This window comes from Dipteris shenzhenensis, chromosome 24 (assembly GCF_047967505.1).
Source record: "Dipteris shenzhenensis isolate YYH24624 ecotype China chromosome 24, Dip_SZ_1.0, whole genome shotgun sequence".
In the NCBI taxonomy this organism is placed as follows: Eukaryota; Viridiplantae; Streptophyta; class Polypodiopsida; order Gleicheniales; family Dipteridaceae; genus Dipteris; species Dipteris shenzhenensis.
In genome coordinates, this window is record NC_141619.1 from 29176902 (window position 1) to 29199687 (window position 22786).

Consider the following 22786-nt stretch of genomic DNA (forward strand, 5'->3'; position numbering starts at 1 on the left):
CACTGTGCTACATGTAGAGGTGTGCCTGCCAAGGGGTGTGCCAGTGGAACCCTGTGATGATGTGGTAGCTAGAGCAGTGCCTGTGTGTGCATGTCAAGGGGTACCTTTTCTTGACAAGGGATTGCCATGTGGTAGTGCTGAGCCGACAAATGCGGTGGCCAATCCACATGGTAGTTTGCTAAGGTGGCAGATGTAGTGGCCAATCCATGTGGTAGTTTGACTGGTCAAAGGATGACATGGCATAGTGATGTGGCCTATTGACATGGCAGATGATTGTGTAGGTTGATGTGGTAGATGAGGTGCCATGTGGAGGATAAGCCTTTGTGAGAGTGCCACATGTAAGCTCTCTATTGCACCACATGTCACAAAATAGACCAACCCAGGGTAAAGCTAACTTGGGGTTTTAGTGACCAACCCTATCCTCAAGAGATGATGCCACATGTTAGAAGGAGATGCGTCGAAATCTGTATAATGTCATTAAAGATTTTGTCGCTCGATTGGACTTCTTGGCTGGAAACAGTCTGCTGGCCGGCTTTGTGGAGAGGCACTGCGAGAGTGTTGTGTGTTGTTGTAATGCTTCGTGGTGTTGTTTGAATGCATTGGCTGATAGTCGTTGATGGAAAAAATGTTGGCTAGGCATTTGGAGCTAGTACTAGACGAGCCTTTGTATAAGCTATGGATGGCTATTGGAGCTATGGTCATCCCCGATGATCGATGGCGCTCATGGGAGATAGCTACTATGGACAGATTGTAAGGAGCACCCATGCTGTAGTTCTGTTTGGTGAGTTGCATAGGTGGTCAATCACGTGAGATAATCATTGCAGAGACATTTGTAGGAGCCGTTTCAAAGTCGTGAAGCCTTGTATCATGAGCGTGGCTTTTTGGCATCTCTGCAGTGGAGTTGGCCACCTTAGCCACTGTAAGCCTCACTGGCAAAGCGTCAGTCGCTTAGGTTGTCAAAGTCATTTTGCTGAGAGTTGGAGAAGGTCATTGGTGTGCTATTTGCTATTGCTAGAAAGCTAAATTGTGGTAGTCAGGGGGTGGTTGGTGTTGCAGGAGACTTAGGTGAAAGAGAAGTTTGCTAGGAGTCTATGGGTAACAAAGGCGTTGGTTGGGAGCCTTTAGATATTGTGTGTTGCAGCCTTGGAGTCCCCTGAGATGGTCAAGGTCCTTGAGGCCTTGGAGATTGGTTGGATCGTTGCTGTAGTTCAGTTTCTCATTGTCTTGCTACTATGATGTAGGAGCCTTGCTTGTCGATGGTTGTAGAGATTGGCATGGAGAGTTATAGGTAATAGAAGCCGAAGAAGTCTATTTTACTCCCTCTCTCTCCTTCAAAGCAGGATAGGAGAGTAGAGATCTCTCCTTAGATCTCTCTCACAAAGGTTGTAGAAGAGTAGAGATCTCTCCTTAGATCTCTCTCACAGAGATTTATTTCTCACAAATCTCAAAGAATAAGAAGAAGAATGCACGTATATCTCTCTCTTTCAGAATACAATACTGTCTCACTCGAAACTATCATAAACACTCAAGCAATGAATGTAAATTTATTTCAAAGAAATCGATAGAAATTTTATCAATGGATGGGAATTCTATCACTCAACAAAATTGAAAGAATAAACACAATATCGCTCACGAACTCTTGATCTCTTGATCTCTCAATGATTGCAATGTCTCAGCAAAAGGTAGGGATGCTTTGATACGATGAATAAATGAGAGGGCATAACTAGAGAGCACACCACAAATGACTAACTGTACACTAGATTTAGTTGAAAATGTAGAATATATACAAAACCCTTTAGGGTTAGGGCATCTAACCCTTTACTTTATAGCACTCTATGTGTTAGTGCTATGCACAATATTGAACACATGATGTTGAGATGGGTTCTCAACAATGTTGTATCCGAAAATGGAGTTTCCACTAACTACAACAAAATCACGCTCATCTTGGATCTACCATCCCCTACAAACGTGAAGGGTGAATAGTGATTCATCAGGCATACAAGCTATTATAGAAGATTTATTTATAGCTATGCCAAGATTGCTTACCCCTTATATAAACTTTTGATTGTATTCAACTATAGTCCTGCCAAACCTCCTTTAAAACCCTTAAACTCATCCTGGTTTCTGCTCCTATTTTGCGAGAGTGAGACTGGAATCTAATATTCCATGTACATATTGATGCTTCAAAGTTTGCAATAGGGTGTGTGTTGGTGCAGCCAAGAGAGTATAACCTAGACTACCCCATATATTTTGCAACTTGCCAACTAAATGATGCAGAGATGAACTTACAACCATAGAAAGGGAAGGCCTCACAATGGTCTATGCCTTTAAGAAAATTTGCCACTAATTGTTGGCAAACAAACTTGTATTATTTGTGGACCATTAGGTGCTTCTCTATCAAGTGGAAAAGCCTTGCATGATCGGATGCATCATGCGTTGGACACTTATACTACTTGAGTTTAACTTCATCATTGTAGTTTGCAAGGGATGAACACAATGGTGGAACACATGTCTTAGATTCCCAACAGAGAGCCTACAACTGGAGTTGATGATGATCTTCCACATGACCCACTATTTCTTGTCAATCTATTACTGGAATGGGCTCAGAAGGTTGATCATTTTTTGACCAATGGGTTTCCATAGGACAGGGCCCTTAATGGATAGGGCCTGAAGACTTATTAAGGATGTAGCACCTTATCGACTAATATTCAGCCAATTATACCGAATGGGTAAGAAAAGCATAATGCATCATTGCGTTTGCAATGATGCACTTGTCAAGGTATTGGAAGAAGCCCACTTGGCTATTGTAAGAGAGCTTATGGCCTGCAAGGTACTGCAAGCTGAATTATGGTGGCCTACTCTCTTTGTAGACACACTTGAATTCACTAAGCGCTACAACCCCAGCCAAAGAGCTTCCATGCCCCAAAAGAAATATTATATGCCACTTACAGGAGTCCTTACGGACCAACCTTTGAGAAGTGGGGCATTGATTTTATTGGACCTATTAGTCCAACAGCCAGAAGGACACAAGCACTATATATTATTGTGGCAACCGACCATTTTACCAAATGGGAAGAAGCTAAGGCAAGAAAGAAATCCAACGCTCAAGAAATGCCCATATTCATGTATGAAAATTTCATAACACACTCCGGCCTCCCACTTGAAATGGTCAGCGACCGAGGGACTCACTTCATGAACGAGACTATTCAAATTCTTATGAGTGAGTTTGTAATAGTTCATATTATATCCACTCCTTACTACCCTAGAGCAAATGGCCAAGCTGAAGGCTCTAATAAAACATTATCTTTAACTATGACATCCATGGTAGAGGCCAAATGGAGTGATTGGGAGCATAAGCTCACTGCTACATTATTGGCATACCACACCGCATACAAGTTTGCAACTAATTGCACCCCTTTAGCCTCACCTTCAGGGTAGAGGTGGTGATGCCCATGGAATTCTTAGTAACAAGCCTAAGGGTGGAAATTCACAAGAGGATGTCTGAAGAAGCCATCTCAAAGAGGCTAATTGAACTTGACAAGATTGAATGAGGCATGGCTTAGTGTGGCATATGGCATAAAGGTTGAGAAACTTTGCCGAAAACATTGGTTTGATAGCAACCTTAAAAATAAAGACCTTAGCAAAGGTGACCTTTACTTTTATATAGTGTAAGGAATACCAAGTGAAAGCTAAAATACTATGGTATGGGTCAGTATCAGGTTGTAGAATCATGCCACAAGGGTTATGTTGCATTGTGACCCTCAATGGAGTAGAAATGTAGGGCTTTGTCAATGAGTGTAAACTTAAGCATTAATATGGCCCCTTGACCCTCCAAACCCTTCAATCCATCCATCAATAAAAAGATTTTAAAAAAAGAGGTCACCCGCATGAAGAGGCTGCCAATAGAAGAGGCCCGCCATGCTAAAATGAATCAACTAGGGTTAACAACTAGGGCTAATAATGATTTGTAAGATACTTGTAGAAGGGATGGACCCTCTTGAAGACCTAACCATTGCCCATGCTAGTTTTCTAGTTGAATTTCAAGTTTAGAGAGAAATGATTCACTCCACTGAAGCTTTTGTGGACTAGAGAAAGGCATAACCTTATCTTAGAGGAAGTATGTGGCCAATTAATATCAAAGGTAATATTTGAACTCGATCCTATACTCGTACAAGCTGTGAATGGTCGAGCCACATGGAAATTTAATTGGATATATGGAGATGCAAGTCTCGGTAAATAACCATAGTGTGGCAAGCCACTTTTATGTGATGCCATACAGGTGCTGTAGACAAACAAGTGATACTTGACAGGACATGATGTTGGGATGTCAATTGTCAAATTGACTGCCGAGAAAGAACATCAACATTGAAGAGCAGCAGTTGCACGTCTGCGACTCCACTTTGTTTGGGACTCATGGATTCAAAGATCTCCCTAGCATATAAGGCTAACACATCACCCACCCAGATCTGCAAGAAGATTAAAAGGCCACCCAGCAAGGTTGAGGATTCACCATCCGCCTCTACTTCTTTTGTCCATGTCACAACCCTTACTCTAAGTGATAGAGCTTGCATCACAATAGTGCTTCCATCCTCCAAGGATGACATCAACAAGGCTACTAAGGCTTCAGAAATAAATAAAGATTCTCCATTTTGGCTACAATGTCAACTTAGATGAGATCCTCAAAACGGATCAAAAGATTGTGAATGTGATACTAGCGGAGTTCAAAAACATGTTCCAAAGCGATGAGGCAAGAAAGAAAAAGGAGTTGCCCATTACAATCGAACGTGTGGCTGCGATTGGTTACTTTGAATTTTGCAAAAGAGGCATATGGTAAACATTTTGAAAATTTCCCAACTCCACTGAAGACCACTGTAGTGCCACAACCTATAGGTACATTATTCACTTCTAAGCTTACAATACATATAAAGTTCAATTTTAGGCACACATGAAAACACTCATAGTACTTCATTGTCCTGTTTCACATAGGAAATGGTGAAGAAGACAAAGAAGAAGGCACAAAAGGCCTATATTATGTATATTGCATTCAATGCATTACTACAAGAAAACAATATATTGGAGAAACTAGTAATCTTGAAAAATGGCTCGCATAACACAAAACTAATCCCCCTTAAAAAATGAAACATGATGTCAATAGGTACAAACCGTCCACACGAACTTAAAAGTTGGTTAAAGTCCTAGACACTATAGACCAAAAGTACAAGGCAAAAAAATGCAAGGAAAATTTCATAGAAGATCTCAATACAATTGCCTTGACCTATGGCTACAATAACCTTGGTGTAATTCCATCGTCGTCTATAAGAAAATATTACTTTCTCAAAAACAGGGGCATAGCCTAGTGTTCTTACATAGAAGTCCATTTTCGATACATATAAAGGACTTCCAATTTTGAACTATTGATAAGTCATACTTTAGGAGTCCTAATTTTTAGCACATATAAGCCCACTTTTGGCTAGTCAAAGCAGTACTACTTTTTAGTACACATGAAAGGATTGTAAGTATGAACTACTGTTAAGTCATACTTTTGCAAGAGTCCTAATTTTGGGCACATAGAAGTCCATTACTGTTTGAGTATTGTTCAATTATTGTTATTGTTATCGTTTACTTCTCAATTTCATAATTAATACTTCTCAAGTTGCAAGTCATCGTTCTTACTTAACGACACCCTCAAACATGAACTCATCATTTGCTTTACACTCTAACAGTTGCCTGCCCAGATCTAGTTTAATCTTTTAAAATGTTGATTTCTTTGTGGAAAAGTGTCATCGTAAATTATTATAATGCGTTATAGTATCTATTCATGGTGATATATTTGAATAGTGGTTCCTAGATTTATTAGAAATAAACTAATATATTTTATTGTCTAATATTTAATTACCTAAATTCTATTAAATATCATATTGAATTTTAAGAGTGTTTAAAAGAGTCCAAAGGTAACTATATAAAGGCCCTAGGGCTAAACCTAGCCCTTATTGTGCTTATCTCTTTGACAACCCCTTCAACCCCAACTCATACTAGCTTCCACAAACCTCTAATGGGCACACCCCACAAGGCATACCCTTTGTGACTGAGTAGAGAGGTAGAGTTATATGAGATTTTTGATTGCAAGATAGATGTGAAGGCGATAGTCAAAAAGTACATGGATATTTCTAAGAGGTTATAGAGTAATCAATGAAAGAGTTAGAGCCTACATGATCCATTTAGACATAGATAGAGTAGAACGGGTTCTTGCCAAATCTCCTTATAGAAAGTTGCAACACTGATGTTGGTTTTAGACATAGGTTGTAAAGATTATGTAAATTTCTAAGCCTAAAAAATTTGAGAAAAATATAAAAGGAGGAGGAGTTAGACCTATAAATGCATCCCGTAGGAACCTGTTTTGTGTCCTTAGGAATAGCAGACTATGTAGTAATTCTAGAAATGGAGGACACCCTTTTACCTCCATTCATACAGGAAGTGCCAGTAAGGATTACCAAAAAGCAAGCGAAAAGAACCAAGCAAAGTAATTAAACCGAGCAACAAAAAACGAGCAAACCATCCATTATAAAGACATTATCAATTCATAAATTTAATTGAAGCTCAATTAATCTAACCAAAAAGTCTAACTTTCCTTCTCCTTTGCTCAAACATATCAAATATTTATTGAAAGTTGTTGGCACCTCTCTTGCCTCCTGGCCTCCTATTGCCCATTGTAGCTACCTTTCTTTATCACCTCTTGAGATATCTCAACAACTGAAGCAAAACAAAAGAAAGATGAGAGAGAGGAAGAGCCAAAAGAGAGAGCCACACAAGTTTTAGTGGGTGCAGAACACCCTAATATTCTATGTCATCCATATATATATGTGTTTGAATATTGTACATAACTAGGGTTAAGGTACAATGGCCTTTAATCCACAACCTCCCACTTAAAGGCCAATGTGCCTTTATGGGAGAACAACCAATGGACATACTATCCAATGCCCATCAATACACGACAATACTCAAGCCACTGACTAGGTAGACTCTTCATCAGCATATCTATAGGGTTATCATCTGTATGAACATTGACAAGCTCTATGCGCTTGTCCTCAAGTACCTCCCTGATAAAATGGTACCTGATCTCAATGTCTTTAGTCTTTGCATGAAAGAACGGATTTCGTGCTAGCTGAATAGCACTCATGGAATCACTATGCAATGTTGGCACACCTGTATGAACCCACTAGCTGATCAAGCGATATAGCCTCCTTGCAACCCTCTGTGGCTGCAAGGTAGACAAAGCAGTGCACTTCAGTGTGCAAGACATCCACGACACTGCACCACCTGCAAAGGTGAACACACAACCAGAAGTGGATCTCTTGCTATCCACATGCCTTGCATAGTCTGAATCTGTGTACCCAAGTACACACATATCTCCTTTGCCAAAGCCAATGCACATCTCCTTGGTACCCTTCATGTACCTCATGATGCACTTCAATACCTCCCAATGCCTCTTTCCTGGATTAGCCATATATCGACTAACAACTCCCACTACAAATGCAATGTTCGGTCTAGTAGCTATCATAGCATACATAAGACTCCCAACTATTGCCGCTGATGCATAAGGAACCTTGGCCCCCATATGAGGAGAAGGCATTTGAGTAGCTCGGTTATCCGTTAGGTCTTGGTTTGGACACCAGATGGGGGCCATGTCATCTGATTTGGAAATATCTGCCTGACTCGGTTTCACATATGGAGGCAATGGAGTACTTACTGCCCTCCCCCCCTCCATATTGAAATGCTGCAACACTTTTGTAACATACTCCTTTTATGAAAGCCAAAGGAGTTTCCTACTCTGGTCATGCATGATGTGCATACCAAGAATATGACCTGTAGGTCCCAAATCCTTCATGTCAAAGGCCTTATGTAACTTGGCCCTCAATGCATCTAGCTCATAAGTGTTATTACTAGCCAATAGCATATCATCCACACTGAAGTGCCATGAGCATCAAGCTATTATCCTTAGCCCTTTTAGTGTAGAGGCAATGATCAATCTCACTTCTTTTGAAATCTTGGGACTAAATGAAAGCATCAAACTTCTGATACCATTCTCTAGGCACTTGCTTAAGGCCATAGAGACTCTTTTTCAGCTTGCAAACCAAATGTTCTTTGCCCTTTTCTTCAAAGCCTTCCGGTTGTACCATGTAAATTTCCTCATGCAGATCCCCATGCAAGAAAGTTGTCTCAACATCCATCTGCATAAGCTCCATATCCTCTGCTGCCACAAGTACAAGTACGCATCCAAGTGTGGTCATCTTCACAACTAGAGAGAAGATCTCATCAAATTCCACATGCTTCTCTTGCTTGAACCCTTTCGCAACAACCAAATGGGCCTTTTACTTAAGCACATCATCACCTATGATGTTCAATGCTTTCTTTCCATGTGGCAAAGAGACCAAGTCCCAATTCTTATTTTTCATGAGTGAATTCATCTCTAATTGCATAGCATGCTCCCACTTGCACTAATCCTTGTGCATCATAGACTCTTTGTAGAAGGCTCCCCACAATCAGTAAGCATCACATAGTCTACCCTTGACAAATCTCTCAGGTGGTCTAAACACTCTAGATGATCTTCTCAAGGGCATTTCAGCTTGTTATACCACCTACATATTAGCCAGATTTGGCTCATCATTTCCACCAATAGATGATCCATCATCTGCCCTTGATTGTGTACCTGTGGGAGTACCTGGTGGCACCATTTCTTGCACATTTGGTGCATGGACAACTTGTTGTCTATCAACATATTCGGGTGGTATCATATCCTAGAAAGTGATTCTCCTCATTTCCACATCCCTCATCGGTGTCTTATGCATCTTCTGCTCATTTAAGATCACACCATGGCTTTGTATGATCTTCTTTGCTTCTAGATCCAAGAGACGATAGCCCATCTCTCCACTTTCACCATAACCCAGAAAGCTGCATCTCCTAGACTTAGGATCTAGCTTCTTTTGAAGCTCTTTTGGCACATGAGTATATGCCTCACACCCAAATATACACAAATGAGAGTAAGAGGGCTTCTTTTCACTCCATGCCTCTTCAATAGTACCACCATCCAAAGTCTTACTAGGTGATCTATTGATCACATGCATTATAGTCTTCATTGCCTCAGCCCAAAAAGCACTAGAAAGATGCATTGGAAAGCATGTATTGTAACCTTGAATGATGTGGTTCATTTGTTTTGCAACTGGATTTTTCTCTGGGGTACGAGGGGATGTGAGCTCCCTTTTGATCCCATGTGTATCACATAAATGCTAAAAGTCATGAGAGAGATACTCTCCACCATTGTCAGTCCGGAGGCATTTAAGCATTCTACTTGACTGATTTTCAACCAAAGCCAGCCATTTCTAAAATACCTAGAACACATTGTTCTTCCGAGCTATAGCATAAGCCCATACTTTCCTAGTTGCATCATCAATGAATTTCACATAGTACTCAGCCCCACCTAATGACCGTGTAGGCATGGGATCACATACATTTGAATGCACCAAATCAAGCCTTTCAAGATGTTTCTTTCTCCTTCTTTTATGGGATGATTTAGTCTTCTTCCCATATAAACAATGCTGACAAAATTCAAAGTAAAAAAACTCGGCATAAGAGTTTCATTCCATTCTGGCTCATGTGTCCCAACCGGCAATGCCACAAAGAAGTACTTGGTTGCTCGGTTATTGTAACAACATGATCAGACACCCCTGATATATGTAAGGGATATAATGTCCCACACTTGGCACCCCTTGCCAAAACCATAGGGCCCTTCTCAATTTTCCAACTCTAAAAACAAAAGGTGGTCTGATAATAACTAGCATCATCTAGCTGACCCGGTGAAATGAGACTCTTGGTCAGCTTAGGCACATGTCTCACATTTTTCAAAATAGAAGCAGACCCATTTGCAAAAGAAAACTTTATGTCACCTACTCCCACTATATCACATGCATAGTTATTTCTAAGATGCACACAACCTATCTTTCCACTCTCATAAGTGGAGATGGCATTCCCTATAGGGAGTAACATGGAATGAAGCACTAGAATCCAAAATCCAGTCCTAGGAATATGCCGGTTGGGACACATGAGCCAAAATGGAATGAAAGAGTTTCATAAGAGTTCTTACCACATCAAACTTTAGTACTCTACTAGGTGCAGAGTTATTGACACCTGTACGGAAGGTATCCCATGAGGATGGCAATGAACACAACAGGAATATTGCATCAATCTCTACATCAAAATTCATCTTTTGAGCCTAAAGCTGGCTGAAAATAATATTCAATTCATTCAAGTGAGAAGCAATGGAGACCCCTTCCTTCATCTCTAGCTCTCAAACAACCTCTTCATGAGGTAAACTTTATTAGAGGAAGTTTCCTTCTCATAAGTGGCACATAATTTACAATGGAAAAACACAGAGAATCACAACTCCCTCGATTCTTCATGGAATGGCAAGCAGCTTTGTAGACATATGTTTCAGGCAGAACACAAACAAGTCTGCAAATGGAGGCCAGGATGTTGAGATCCCAACCACACACGAAATGATGAAATGAATGTTTGGAGTAGACAGAGCTTCACCACAAATTCAAAACTTCACGGAATCGGAAACAGCCTCACAGCTAGAAGTTTTGGACCGCTCTAAATCCACTCGGAGTGTTGGAATTGCAAATGGTGGCCTGCATATGGAGATCCAACACACGAAATCTGTGCAGGAAAAACATCAAGAAATGAGGGCTTTTGGTGCTGATTATTAAGGAATTTCTCCTTTTTGTTGGGATATTTATGATGTTAAAATAATGACGATTCTCTATTTTTAATATTGTGAGATTAAATTACATTTTTGTTACTAATATCATAGGAGTGAAAGTTGTTGTGGAAGAGATCACCACTTATGTATTTTCACCTATGGATATCATCCTGTGTCATGGAGACATAATTAAGTATTGGGGATTAAATTGCCATGGGATTGGACTTTGCTAGTGAAAAAAAGCTTGATGGATGAAAACATCGTAAGGTGGCTAGAAATAGCATGTCCCAGACACTTGCTATTTGAGTAGTAAAGCACTAATATTTAGAGTCTTCTATAATTTTCCAATACTAAGAGGTGATTTTTAGACTCTATAGTACCTTTAAATGCATAATAAAGTCAAAGATTTTGATTTCTAATCATAGATATTGTGTTTTATTTTTATGCTACATAGCTAAAATAGCATTCCACCTTACCATGCTTTCACCCTACTGCTTACATGCAAGTAATGTGTTTCTTGACTTTCCCCATGGCTTTGAGATGTGTGGAGATGGTACATGGTACCATCTCACAAAGGATCACTTAAGGTGTGGCATAGTTGTCATTGCAACAATATTGGATGATCAGATGGTGGATAGTCCTTATTTGCCCATTAGCAGTAGGAAATACTTTATTGTAGCTCTATTCTATTTAAGAGTTTAAGCATGGATGCTCTTTATCTATATGAATATATGCTCTTTAGCATTACATATATGGAATGATATGTTTGCATGCAAATATTGGAGTGGATCATTGCGTGTTGTTCTAGATAAAATTCTACATGGTTACCTAAACAAGAAGGAGAAGATATGTTGTTTAGAAAGCTCCTTCCTTTGAATCATTATGCGATGTAAGAGATCAAATGTATTTGATATACCTTCTTCCATGTTGCAAATGATTCCCTAGTGCTTGTGTTTATTTATGCAATTAGTCCATACACCTCCAATATTTAGTGTATATATTAAACCTACCTTTGAGAAGTTGAATATACAAAAAATGTGTAACTAGTGGACTCATTATCAGGCTTGAGGTATAGAAGAAACTTGGAGCATCATCCACCATTAATTTTCAATAATCATTTAGGGATCCACTAGTTTCCTTGAATGTATTTTGATCCTTTTGTGTCTTCTAGGTGGCCTATGAATGGAAATGGGATGTGATATTGTACCTCTCATAAGAGAATTCTTGATAAATGGGCATACATGCTTCTCTTTTTATAATGATACTTTGATTGTGGGTAGTGTTGTCGAGCCCCTTGTGTAGGTTGCTAGTGCCAAGAGAGCTCGATTGGATCTTGTTGATCAGAATGGTAATGAGTATAATGTTTAGCCTCTCAAACACCCATATGATTCATGTATATGTGTACTCGTGATATTTCATAAATAATAGAATCAATAAATACCGTTTTATATAATATTTATTGGAATATGAAGTACAAAATCTACTATTGTTTATGTAGAAGTCACTTGCCATGCTTTAGGATGAATAGAATTCAGTAGCTTCTTATGTGAAATTCAATAATGATACACATTGTTTAAGAAGATAGTTATAGATCATGGTGTTCTTAATGATATGGTCTAAGACGATTTGAGGACACTACTTGCATTGTGAAATGTGGCCGATAGTTTGTAGTGATTTTTGTTTTGCATCTATCTTTAATAGGATATGCATCAAATATTGCACTCAATATATGTAGTCTAGTAAGAGATTGCTTGTATTACAAAATGAAAATTCTATTGTTAATTGTGAATTTTTAGCTATTGTTATGATTATCATTATATGTGGTCTAATGTGCAGACTAATATTTATTTTATCTACTTTGGCATAATAGACATAAATTCATTCAATAAAAATATATTCTTATTCAAGAACGTTCAATGTCCATACATTGATCATGCTTGTGATTCTGTTCGGTCATTTAGATCCATATACAATGTAGATTGTGTTTGTAGTGATCTACTAGGCTAAGTAGTAGCAATGGAAAGGGTAGTGGTGAGAAGCATGATCAAGTGACCAAATAGAAGGAAAATGATCCTTGCACATTTGTTGATGATGAATACTTAGAGATTTTGAATTGAAATTCAGTTTGTCATATTGGAATTATCAACCAATGTAATACTTTAACTTGGTCTTTGATTACTTTAAATCGCATGGATATTAAGCAAGAATATGGGTAGTACTATGACATCTTACATATGATATTCTACTACTTGAATCATTATGCCGAATTGTGGCTATTGCTTCTTTCTAATTTTAAATTATTAGATACATGTGATGGGTTAAGTCAAATGTCATATGTTGTTTTTTCTTGCTCGATTTTCATCGATCACTTCATGAGGCTTGCTTGGTTTTCATCGCTTGGACTATTGACTACCTCACTGCCAGCTCTACTTGCAGCACTAGAGCAAGAAATAGAGGTGGAAGAAAATATCAATGTGACGATTAAAGCCACCTTACTCTGGAGTGGTCCAGTAAAACCTTGGACAATGGAAAACACATTGCAAAAGAGAAAGGATTGATAGGCTCAAAGATGAGTGTGGGCCCCCAAGAAGTAGTTGGAACATCCTCCATAGGGTGACAGAAGAGGAAGCAGCAGAGGAAGGTGTGACAAAAGAGGTTGTTTTGATAGAAAATAAGGAATATTTATTTTTAATTGACATCCAATATATCAAGAAGTTGAGGGGATATGAAGCACTAGGGACACTCTTTTCTTGGGAGAGTAATATCGACTTGGGCTTCCTCGAAGAAGGCTTGATAGGTGCATGGATTTGATACCTACCAACACTTTGGAGCATCCGATCTTGAGTGTATGGCGGGAAATGTATTGGAGGCTTGGGACTTACTGGATTCTCCATTTCTCTCTAATAGACCACTTTTTTGATCACATGTGCAAGTACGAATACCACATATATCCATATTATGGTAAATTTTCAACACTCATCATACCCATACAGACTTGTCATTTTGTAACATGTCCAACAAAAGGAGTGGGAAGCTATATGAATTCCAAGATAAGTATTTGGGTTACAATAATCTTAAACTACATTGGTCAAACAATGAGAGACAAAGACACACAAAGAGAGAGAGAGAGAGAGAGAGAGAGAGAGAGAGAGAGAGAGAGAGAGAGAGAGAGAGAGAAAGAATCCTACGTCCCAATAAAGACCTCAAAGGTTTATGGGGCAATGAAACTACAATTTACTTAATGCCAAAGAGATGAGTGTCATGCACTTCTGCCCCTAGCTACTACCCTTGCCTTTATAAATGCATTAAAGAGTAAATTGATTTTGATTAATACTCAAAGAATGAGGATTTATGTTTGTACATTAGTTAGACTAAGTGGATACTTACTTGACTCGATCTCTATTCAAAAGCCTTTTTATCACACTATATTCCACACATTTCCTACATTTAGTTAGCTTTGATAATAGTAATTTCATGTGAGTCAGAGATTAAACCTTAAGCAATAGAACTTAAACAACATAGCTAGTTTTTAAAATAGTAATTTCATGTGAGTAATATATTAAAACTTTAATAGTAGAGCTTAAACAACAAGGAAAAAACAGAATGTCTTGGTATTTGAATTTCTTCTACACGCTTGTTATTCTTATATTCTCTTCCATTTTATATTGCATATGCTAAACTTACATAGCAACCAAATCATTTAAAGTAGATATGAATTTGTTGGTGTGAAAGTCACTTGTTCTTCAATGTCCTTGACTTCTTTGGAACCATCTCCCTTTTGCTTGTGGTTCGCACATGATTAATCCTAGCCTCCATCTCATGAAAATGTACCACCAATGCAAGCACATGTGTGCATGCACGTGTGCATGTGTGTGAGTGAGTGTGTGGCATGCACACATGAGTCTTTGTGTGTGTGTGTGTGTGTGTGTGTGTGTGTGTGTGTGAGAGAGAGAGAGAGAGAGAGAGAGAGAGAGAATGAACATGTGTTTGTGCATGCATATGTTTCATCCATATGCCAAGCTCTCCATTGGTTGTACATGCTTCGTCGAATGCTACTTATAGCCTAGAGGGGTTCTTTGTGTGTGTGTGTGTGTGTGAGAGAGAGAGAGAGAGAGAGAGAATGAACATGTGTTTGTGCATGCATATGTTTCATCCATATGCCAAGCTCTCCATTAGTTGCACATGCTTCGTCCAATGCTGCTTGTAGCCTAGAGGGGTTCTTTTTGTTTTTCTAATCTCCTAGTTAATGTAGCAAGTTGTTGCTAGATGCAAGGTGCTTTCTAGGGACCCTCAGAGGAATTTAGAAATAGGTTCTTGGAGAGGAAGTCAGAGGAGTATGTATGTGTGATTACATCAAAATGAAATGGTGAGAGGAAATCAAATTTAGGGTTGAAAAGTGATTACGGTTAGAAGGAATATGACTTAGGGATTGGAAGGTGATTATGGTGAGAAGGAGTAGGATTTAGTAATGGTCCATAGGCATAGTTTGGGGGAAGGTTTGTGGGTTATTTTGGCACATTTGCAAGATACTTTTGGGAATGGGGACCACCTCAAAGAATGTAAAGAGGGTCAAAATTTTGGAAGTGGGGGCCCCACTCGAAGTGGGAGAGAAACATGCACTTTTTGGGACCACTAAGGGCCTAGGGAGATGTACTTTTTTGTCTCCATATGAGGGTGATGGGACCGTCTATAGGCTTTGTTAGTTCTTAATTCCTTTTGCTAATCCACTCCTCATGAGGCCCTTTTTTAGTCCAAAATTCCCCTAATGATAACTCTTGCATTGGTTTTCATGTCTCCCACTCAAATAAATTTTAAATATATTACATGTATGTCTTGTCCTCTTTCCCTTTATGCATAATTTTGCATGCTTCCTTTTTTGTCAATTCCTTCTTCCCCTCCATGCCATGTGCTCCTTTCTTGTCCTCTCATGTAATTCAATTAGATTTGGTGCAACCATGAGGGATGAATTAGTTGAACATTCTAGTCAATCATTATCAAGCTTGTTGCTAACTTTACAAGGTAGCTAGTCCTAGATTCTTTAATCTTTACTCAATTTCATTTAACTAATAAATCATCAAGTATTCAAGAGAACTAGATAGAAGCTATAAGATAAAAATATTGAAAAACCTAGCCAAGGTACAAGGTCCCTCTTTTCAAAATATATGAACGTGGTGCATCACTTAGACTAGATGCAAAGAGAGAGACATTAGCTATGATGTTTTCTAAAATGGCTAGGGTACAGAATATCAAAGATTTTGTTTATCAAAAGGACTCATGCAAATAGACTATTGGAAAAAATATGATGCACAAAAATGAGTGACAAATCCAGTGATGAAATCATCGAAATAGTGGAAATATTTTGACAAAAACATGAGTGTCTCCAAACAAGGACATCTGTAGCATCATGGACAATATGCAAGTAGTGCAACTAACACATAATCATACATGTGTTTTGACATGACTCCATTTTTTTATAAAGGTTTTAAAAAAGTATTGTATGAACATAATTTTTCGTAGACAATAAGCTACCATCAAGGAGCATATCATACAAGTATTTGAATTAACATGGATCTATATATTGTTATCTTTCCATTCAAGTTATACTGGATTATCATGGAGATGGTTTGTTGTGGACTTGGATATAGATGACTAGAGCATCCTTTCAAGGCCTTGGTTATTCCATTGAAGTTATGAAAGTTAAAATTCTTACTAAGTATTCACTACCATGGCCAACTTGTCAACTTTTGTCTCAGTTTCATGTTTTTTAAAAAAAAACTTCTCCTTTGTAAATCTTTATGCATCACATCTAGCTTGCTCTTTTATTCCACAAACTAAAAACTATTTATAATTCAACATTACAATATTTACATCTTATGTCCAACCTGTAAATCTTAGATAAAGTAGGAGCACTTGTCTAATCTCTAGTAGGTTCTATTACTGGAACAAGAATTGGAGGCTTGGGACTTACTGGATTCTCCATTTCTCTCTAATACACCCCTTTTTATGATCACATGTGCAAGTACGAATACCACATATAGCCATATTCTGCTAAATTTTCAACACTCATCATATCCATATAGACTTGTCATTTTGTTGTGAGGTTGGGCTCTATGTAACATAATGAGCAACCAATGATGCGTCTACCAAAATATTTATTCAACACATAGTCTAGCTACACATACAACTCTATGTAACATGTCCAACAAAAGGAGTGGGAAGCTATATGAATTCCAAGTTAAGTATTTGGGTTACAATAATCTTAAACTACATTGTTCAAACAATGAGAGATAGAGACACACAAAGAGAAAGAGAGAGAGAGAGAGAGAATCCTACTTCCCAATAAAGACCTAAAACGTTTATGGGGCAATGAAAATAAAATTTACCTTAATGCCGAAGAGATGAGTGTCGTACACTTCTCCCCCTAGCTACTACCCTTGTCTTTATAAATGCATCAAAGAGTAAATTGATTTCGATCAATACTCAAAGAATGAGGATTTATTTTGTACATTATTAGACTAAGCGGATACTTACTTGACACGATCTCTATTCAAAAGCCTTTTTATCACTATATTCCACACATTTCCTACATTGGTAGCTTCCTTCTTTTATTCAACACAGTTAGCTTTGATAATAGTAATTTCATGTGAGTCAGAGATTAAACCTTAAACAATAGAACTTAAACAACATAGCTAGTTTTTAAAATAGTAATTTCATGTGAGTAATATATTAAAACTTTAACAGTAGAGCTTAAACAACAAGGAAAAAATAGAATGTCTTGGTATCTGAATTTCTTCTACACCCTTGTTATTCTTATATTCTCTTCCATTTTACATTGCATATGCTAAACTTACATAGCAACCAAATCATTTAAAGTAGATATGAATTTGCTGGTGTGAAAGTCACTTGTTCTTCAATGTCCTTGACTTCTTTGGAACCATCTCCCTTTTGCTTGTGGTTCGCACATGATTAATCCTCGCCTCCATCTCATGAAAATGTACCACCAATGCAAGCACATATGTGTGCATGCATGTGTGCATGTGTGTGAGTGAGTGTGTGGCATGCACACATGAGTCTTTTTGTGTGTGAGAGAGAGAGAGAGAATGTGCGTGTGTTTGTGCATGCATATGTGTTTGTGTTTGTGTGTGCATCCATGCATGTGTGTGGGGGGAGGGGGAGGTAGTCTCATTCAATGTAGTACGTATAGAGACCTATTTGTGATAAGCTATACCTTTGCATTTCTTTGGAGTGAGAGAGTAGAGGAGTGTGACCATTGGATCCCATTTGCATGATCAAGAACGGACATTTCCATGCTTTAACCCATGCATCCCCTCTTCTGTTTCGAAATGGGGATCCATACAAGTAAGGGAATGGATTTCTTTTACTTTTAATCACCCTCTCTTAGAGGCTCACACACATGAAAATGAGGGCATAGAGGTGGACAAGTTATGTGGGTGAGGATCTATAAGTACAAAGTTACAAAAGTCAAGGTAAATAATGCACACAAGCCTTTCTACTCTACCTATTTAGTCTAGCCTTAATCAAATGAGAATAGCAAATTCTTACTCAGTGCCTTAGCTTTGTTTGCTCGTTTTCTAGAAAGTTGTCTTGTTCAAGTACCATGGTGCACATTGTGCTTATAGCTTCTTATCATCATTTGTTGCACGTAGAACTAAGGATGGTGAGAATCACTCTTATTGATCTTGACCATGGATCTCCAATTTAGATGCCTTAAATTAATGTTCCAATTTAAAGTCAACATGTGAAACTTTGAGTGTTATTCACTAGATATTGACTATTAAATTGGTTGGCTATGGGGGAGACACATGCCATATATGTACCAAAGGAAAAGTTTTTCTAAGCACGTGTTTAAATAAAGCGACAAATGAAAACAAGGTGGATTCATTTACAATAGCCCGTATCACAATTTAACTTGACATTTAAGTTGAAGGTAATGGAGATGGCTAAGATGGCATCCTCAACCTCTTGGGTGCCATTGGGCAAGGGGATAATGGCCTCATCACATTTGCGATACTAGCACTGATGTTGTGGGAGGCCACATCATGTTGCTTAAGATGGGGGGATAATGGAGATGGGATGCTCTCTTAATCTTGGGATGCTTGGAGATGGGTCGGTAATGGAGATGCGATGGAACGAATTTGCAGACACGCCTATTGTTGGGTAGCCAGTTGAACCAATAGGAGGTGGGTTTTTTAACGATGGGCGGGCAATGGGCCGGGCATTATGTTACACACACACACACACACACAGCCCAAGACCAAACTTTCTAATCTCACGTGGGCTCTCTCTCTCCAAGCCTTTCTGAGGAGGGTACAGCCAAGCTTGGCCACCCACAAAGATTGAGGCGTGCTAATCACATGTGTGTTCAAGGTCCTGCAAATTACAAAATCCATCGTTGGGGGGCCGATGGGCGGGGGGTGTGTGTGAGAGAGAGAGAGATAGAGAGAGATGGGGTTTGCCCATTCCAAAACCTTGGGCACCCATTGGAGGTGTGGAAAGAGCCGTAATAGAGAGTTCCTTGGTAAGAAGGGAGTGAAGGGTGAAATGTTGCGTGTATAGAAGGATGTATGAGATATATATATATATATATGTATAAAAGCAAATAAACAAATATATATATAAATCCAATAAGCAAATGTTAAATTTTGTAATGAGGGAGTACTTTCTGATCAGGCTTCTTTTCTTCGAATGTTAGCTTCTTCTGTCTGTCAAAGCAGAATCGCCCAACATTTGCAGCTTCCCAAAGATCGACCTTGTGGCCTTGAGGTCCTCCATATCCATTCCCTTCATCCCATTTTCATGCCCTCCACCTCTGTTTTTCCCTATTCCATTCCCCTGCACAGCCTTAATTGCCTCCTCCACATTCCCCTGCCCACTTCACAAATCAGCACCACCACCTCTAGCACGCCTTTCATCTCACTCCACCCAGTTGTTGTTCACACAGCACCAAGATCAATCGAAATTGCAGAATTCCATCATCTCGTCTCCTCATCGCCTAATTCCTTGCCTGCCTCCAATTCTTTGCCATCCCAACAAATCACTATGGTTATCACCGCCGGTAAAGGCGCCAAGGGGCTCCTCATGGGCAAAACCTCCGACTTGGACAAGAAGATCGACAAGAAGAAGCCCATCTCCAGGTCTGCGCGTGCTGGATTGCAGGTAATCTTGCCAACTAGCTGCGATCTGCCAATGGTGGTTTTGCCCTGCATTTGCTGTTACTTCTCTGTTTCTCTTCTCCTTTTCTCGCACAGAGGGGCTTTGTTTTGGCTCTGCAGGCCACAAGTTTTCTCGCTTGGCCTCGACTCTCTGTTGTTTTTCTCCTCAAATTTTCATGGGTAGGTTGTGTGGTGAAATGCGCGAAGCGATCTTTGATCGTTTTCCCAAATTGGCTGTGCTGTTTTTCGTGTCGTTGTCGCTCTTAGGAGCAAGCTTCGGTTGGTTTGAAAAGATGTACCTCACACCAAGACCGAGCGCCATGGTCTAGACTCTACGGGTAGTATCTGCTGCACGAGGACACTGGAGGCGGTTACCACTCTAGGACCTTCAGATGTGGAAGGTGTCTTGGTTGTGAGTCTGTGACAAGCGTTTTCTTGGGAACAATGATCTTGTGCTCAATGGCCAAGGTGGGATGGAGCCATGGATATCTGAGCGCGGGGCCTTGCAAACAGGAAAGTTGGATGACGTGCAGTAAAGCGCGCATCTACGTACTACTATGTGATGGGTGTGGATTCTGGAAATGTGGGGGATTCGGGAAGCGGGTTTGCTGCGCTGTTCTTGGGATTGGTTGGGACTTGGAAGTTGGAACTTGGGACTGGAGAGCTTGGACGTTACGATACAGAATCTGTTTCTGACGCTTCCCCTAGTCAATCTGTTCCACAGTTGCACTGGCCTGCAGCCGGCAATCTGTCTCATCTATCGACCGTATAAAGGTTTTATGTCCGAATTCCAATGTCGAATGTCCAACGTAGCGCCAAAAAAGAACGTTGAATCGTTTTTTTTCTAAGTTTCGATGGTCGGAAACTTTGAACGAGGGAAGATTCCGTTGACTGCGCCACGTTCTTGGCTCGCAGCCCTCTGCTAATTGGGCACTGTTAGCATTTTTCGTTTTCAACCTGGCCAAAGCTTCTGCTCTGTGTTATGTAAATTCTTTTACTGTAGCGGCTGCGTTTTCTGAATTCAGGCAGCTCCAACGAGCCATAAATCGAGTATGTTTTTTCACATCTCGAAAGCCCGCAGAGATTTTGTAGACATGCCATTGTCTGCTCCTCTCTTACTACTTGATTTTGTGTCAACTGAAGGATCAAGGTCTCACATCATCGTCTTTCGTTGATGTCAACAGAATAGGATTCTGAAGGACATTAGAGATTTTTATTAGAAAAACGATGGTTTTCTGGGTTGCTTGTTCAGGCTCAGATGTTTGCTCTGCATTTTTTGTTAACGAAGAAGAGAGTGGTTTTTAACCTGTCTTATCTCTGTGGACTTCATGTCAAGTTGCTTTCCTGTAAGTAAGCACCATCTCTCAACATGAAAGTTATTGCATTCTTCATTTCAATTGGTCTTGTACTTGCATCTGCCTACAGAATCGGACCATCTCTTCTTCACTTTAATTGATTTTGTACTTGTATCGATCGTTGCTGCGCTTGGATTCTAAGAAAACGGTTTTTAGTACGGTTTTAAGTACTTACTGCCATTCTTTGTCTTTGCAGTTCCCAGTGGGTCGCCTTCATCGCCTGCTCAAATCTCTAGTGCAAACCAATGGAAGGGTAGGAGCAACAGCTGCCGTCTATACAGCTGCTATCTTGGAGTATTTAACGGCAGAGGTTTTGGAATTGGCTGGAAATGCAAGCAAAGATCTCAAAGTTAAGCGGATCACTCCTCGCCACCTTCAGCTCGCAATAAGAGGGGACGAAGAGTTGGACACCTTGATCAAGGGTACGATTGCAGGAGGGGGTGTCATACCTCACATTCACAAGTCTCTGATCAACAAATCATCCAAGAAGGATTAGGGTCTAAACAACTCAGCATTTTATGAGAGGGAAGTAAGCACGATCTGAATGTGGAAGCAAGGACATAGATGCAAGCAGAGAGGACGATATGGATTGGAACCACAGGAATTTGCAAGTGTGGATGATGACATGAATAGTGAAGTGATTGATGCAATCAAGGCAAACGTAAGGGAAGGCAAATGTATTACAGGAGGAAAAACTAAGGGACTATGGTATTAAAACTAAGTACCTGCAAAGTTTTGTCATAAGAATGAAATAGGTAGATTAGTAGATGGGTCAGAGAGTAGAAAGGCTTTCCTACAAGGACCGAGCTCATTTGAACTATGGAAGGTTCAACCTGCCCTTTTTGCGCATCTCACAGATTATATTAGACAGACTTTGCAAAGCTTGTTTGTTTAATCAGCCTTTGCTCCTTTCCATTAGGAATTTCTTGTCATGAACTTATGCTGCTTAATGTTTAGTTAGTTTTTATAATTACTATGCAAGGTTCAAACTGCTCTTTTTGTGCATTTCAACACAATATCTTAGACTACGTTTGCAAACTTTGTTGTCTCATTGGTGTTGTTGCTTCTTATTATCAGGAATTTTTAGTCATATACTACTTGTGTCTAGTTCACTGGCTTCGTGGGTTCTAAGTTTCTTTGAATCAATAAACTCCTATACTACTTAGTGTCTAGTTCACTGGCTTCGTTGGTTCTTTTCTTTGAATCCCAGATAAATATTGCCTTCAGACATAGTTGCATCCTTGTCTCCCGTCTCTTCCATCAGAATCAACCTGCCTTCTAAGAACTCAACCATGGATTACAGCATTTCAGCTTCTCTTTTGAATTTGTTTCATTACGCTAGATTAGCTTAATCATTCTCTTCTTCCAAGTAAGATGGCTTATCGTTATCACGATGGCACATGTAATTTAAAAAATCAAAATTATTCAAAATGTCAACCTGCCCATTATATTTTCTGTTGGTTGAATTCCTTCCTTTCAAGGACAATGCCTTCCAATCTGGA

The 22786-nt window shown here is 39.4% G+C and overlaps 1 protein-coding gene across 1 annotated transcript; it reads left to right on the forward strand.

The window, feature by feature from the left end:
- The first annotated feature begins 19451 nt into the window (after positions 1–19451).
- LOC147886460 (putative histone H2A variant 3) lies at positions 19452–22224 on the forward strand. The gene is made up of 2 exons (XM_087395939.1): positions 19452–19933; positions 21481–22224. The coding sequence occupies exons 1-2, from the start codon at positions 19463–19465 to the stop codon at positions 21778–21780; spliced, it is 771 nt and encodes a 256-aa protein (XP_087252065.1). The 5' UTR covers positions 19452–19462; the 3' UTR covers positions 21781–22224.
- Positions 22225–22786: the final 562 nt, after the last annotated feature.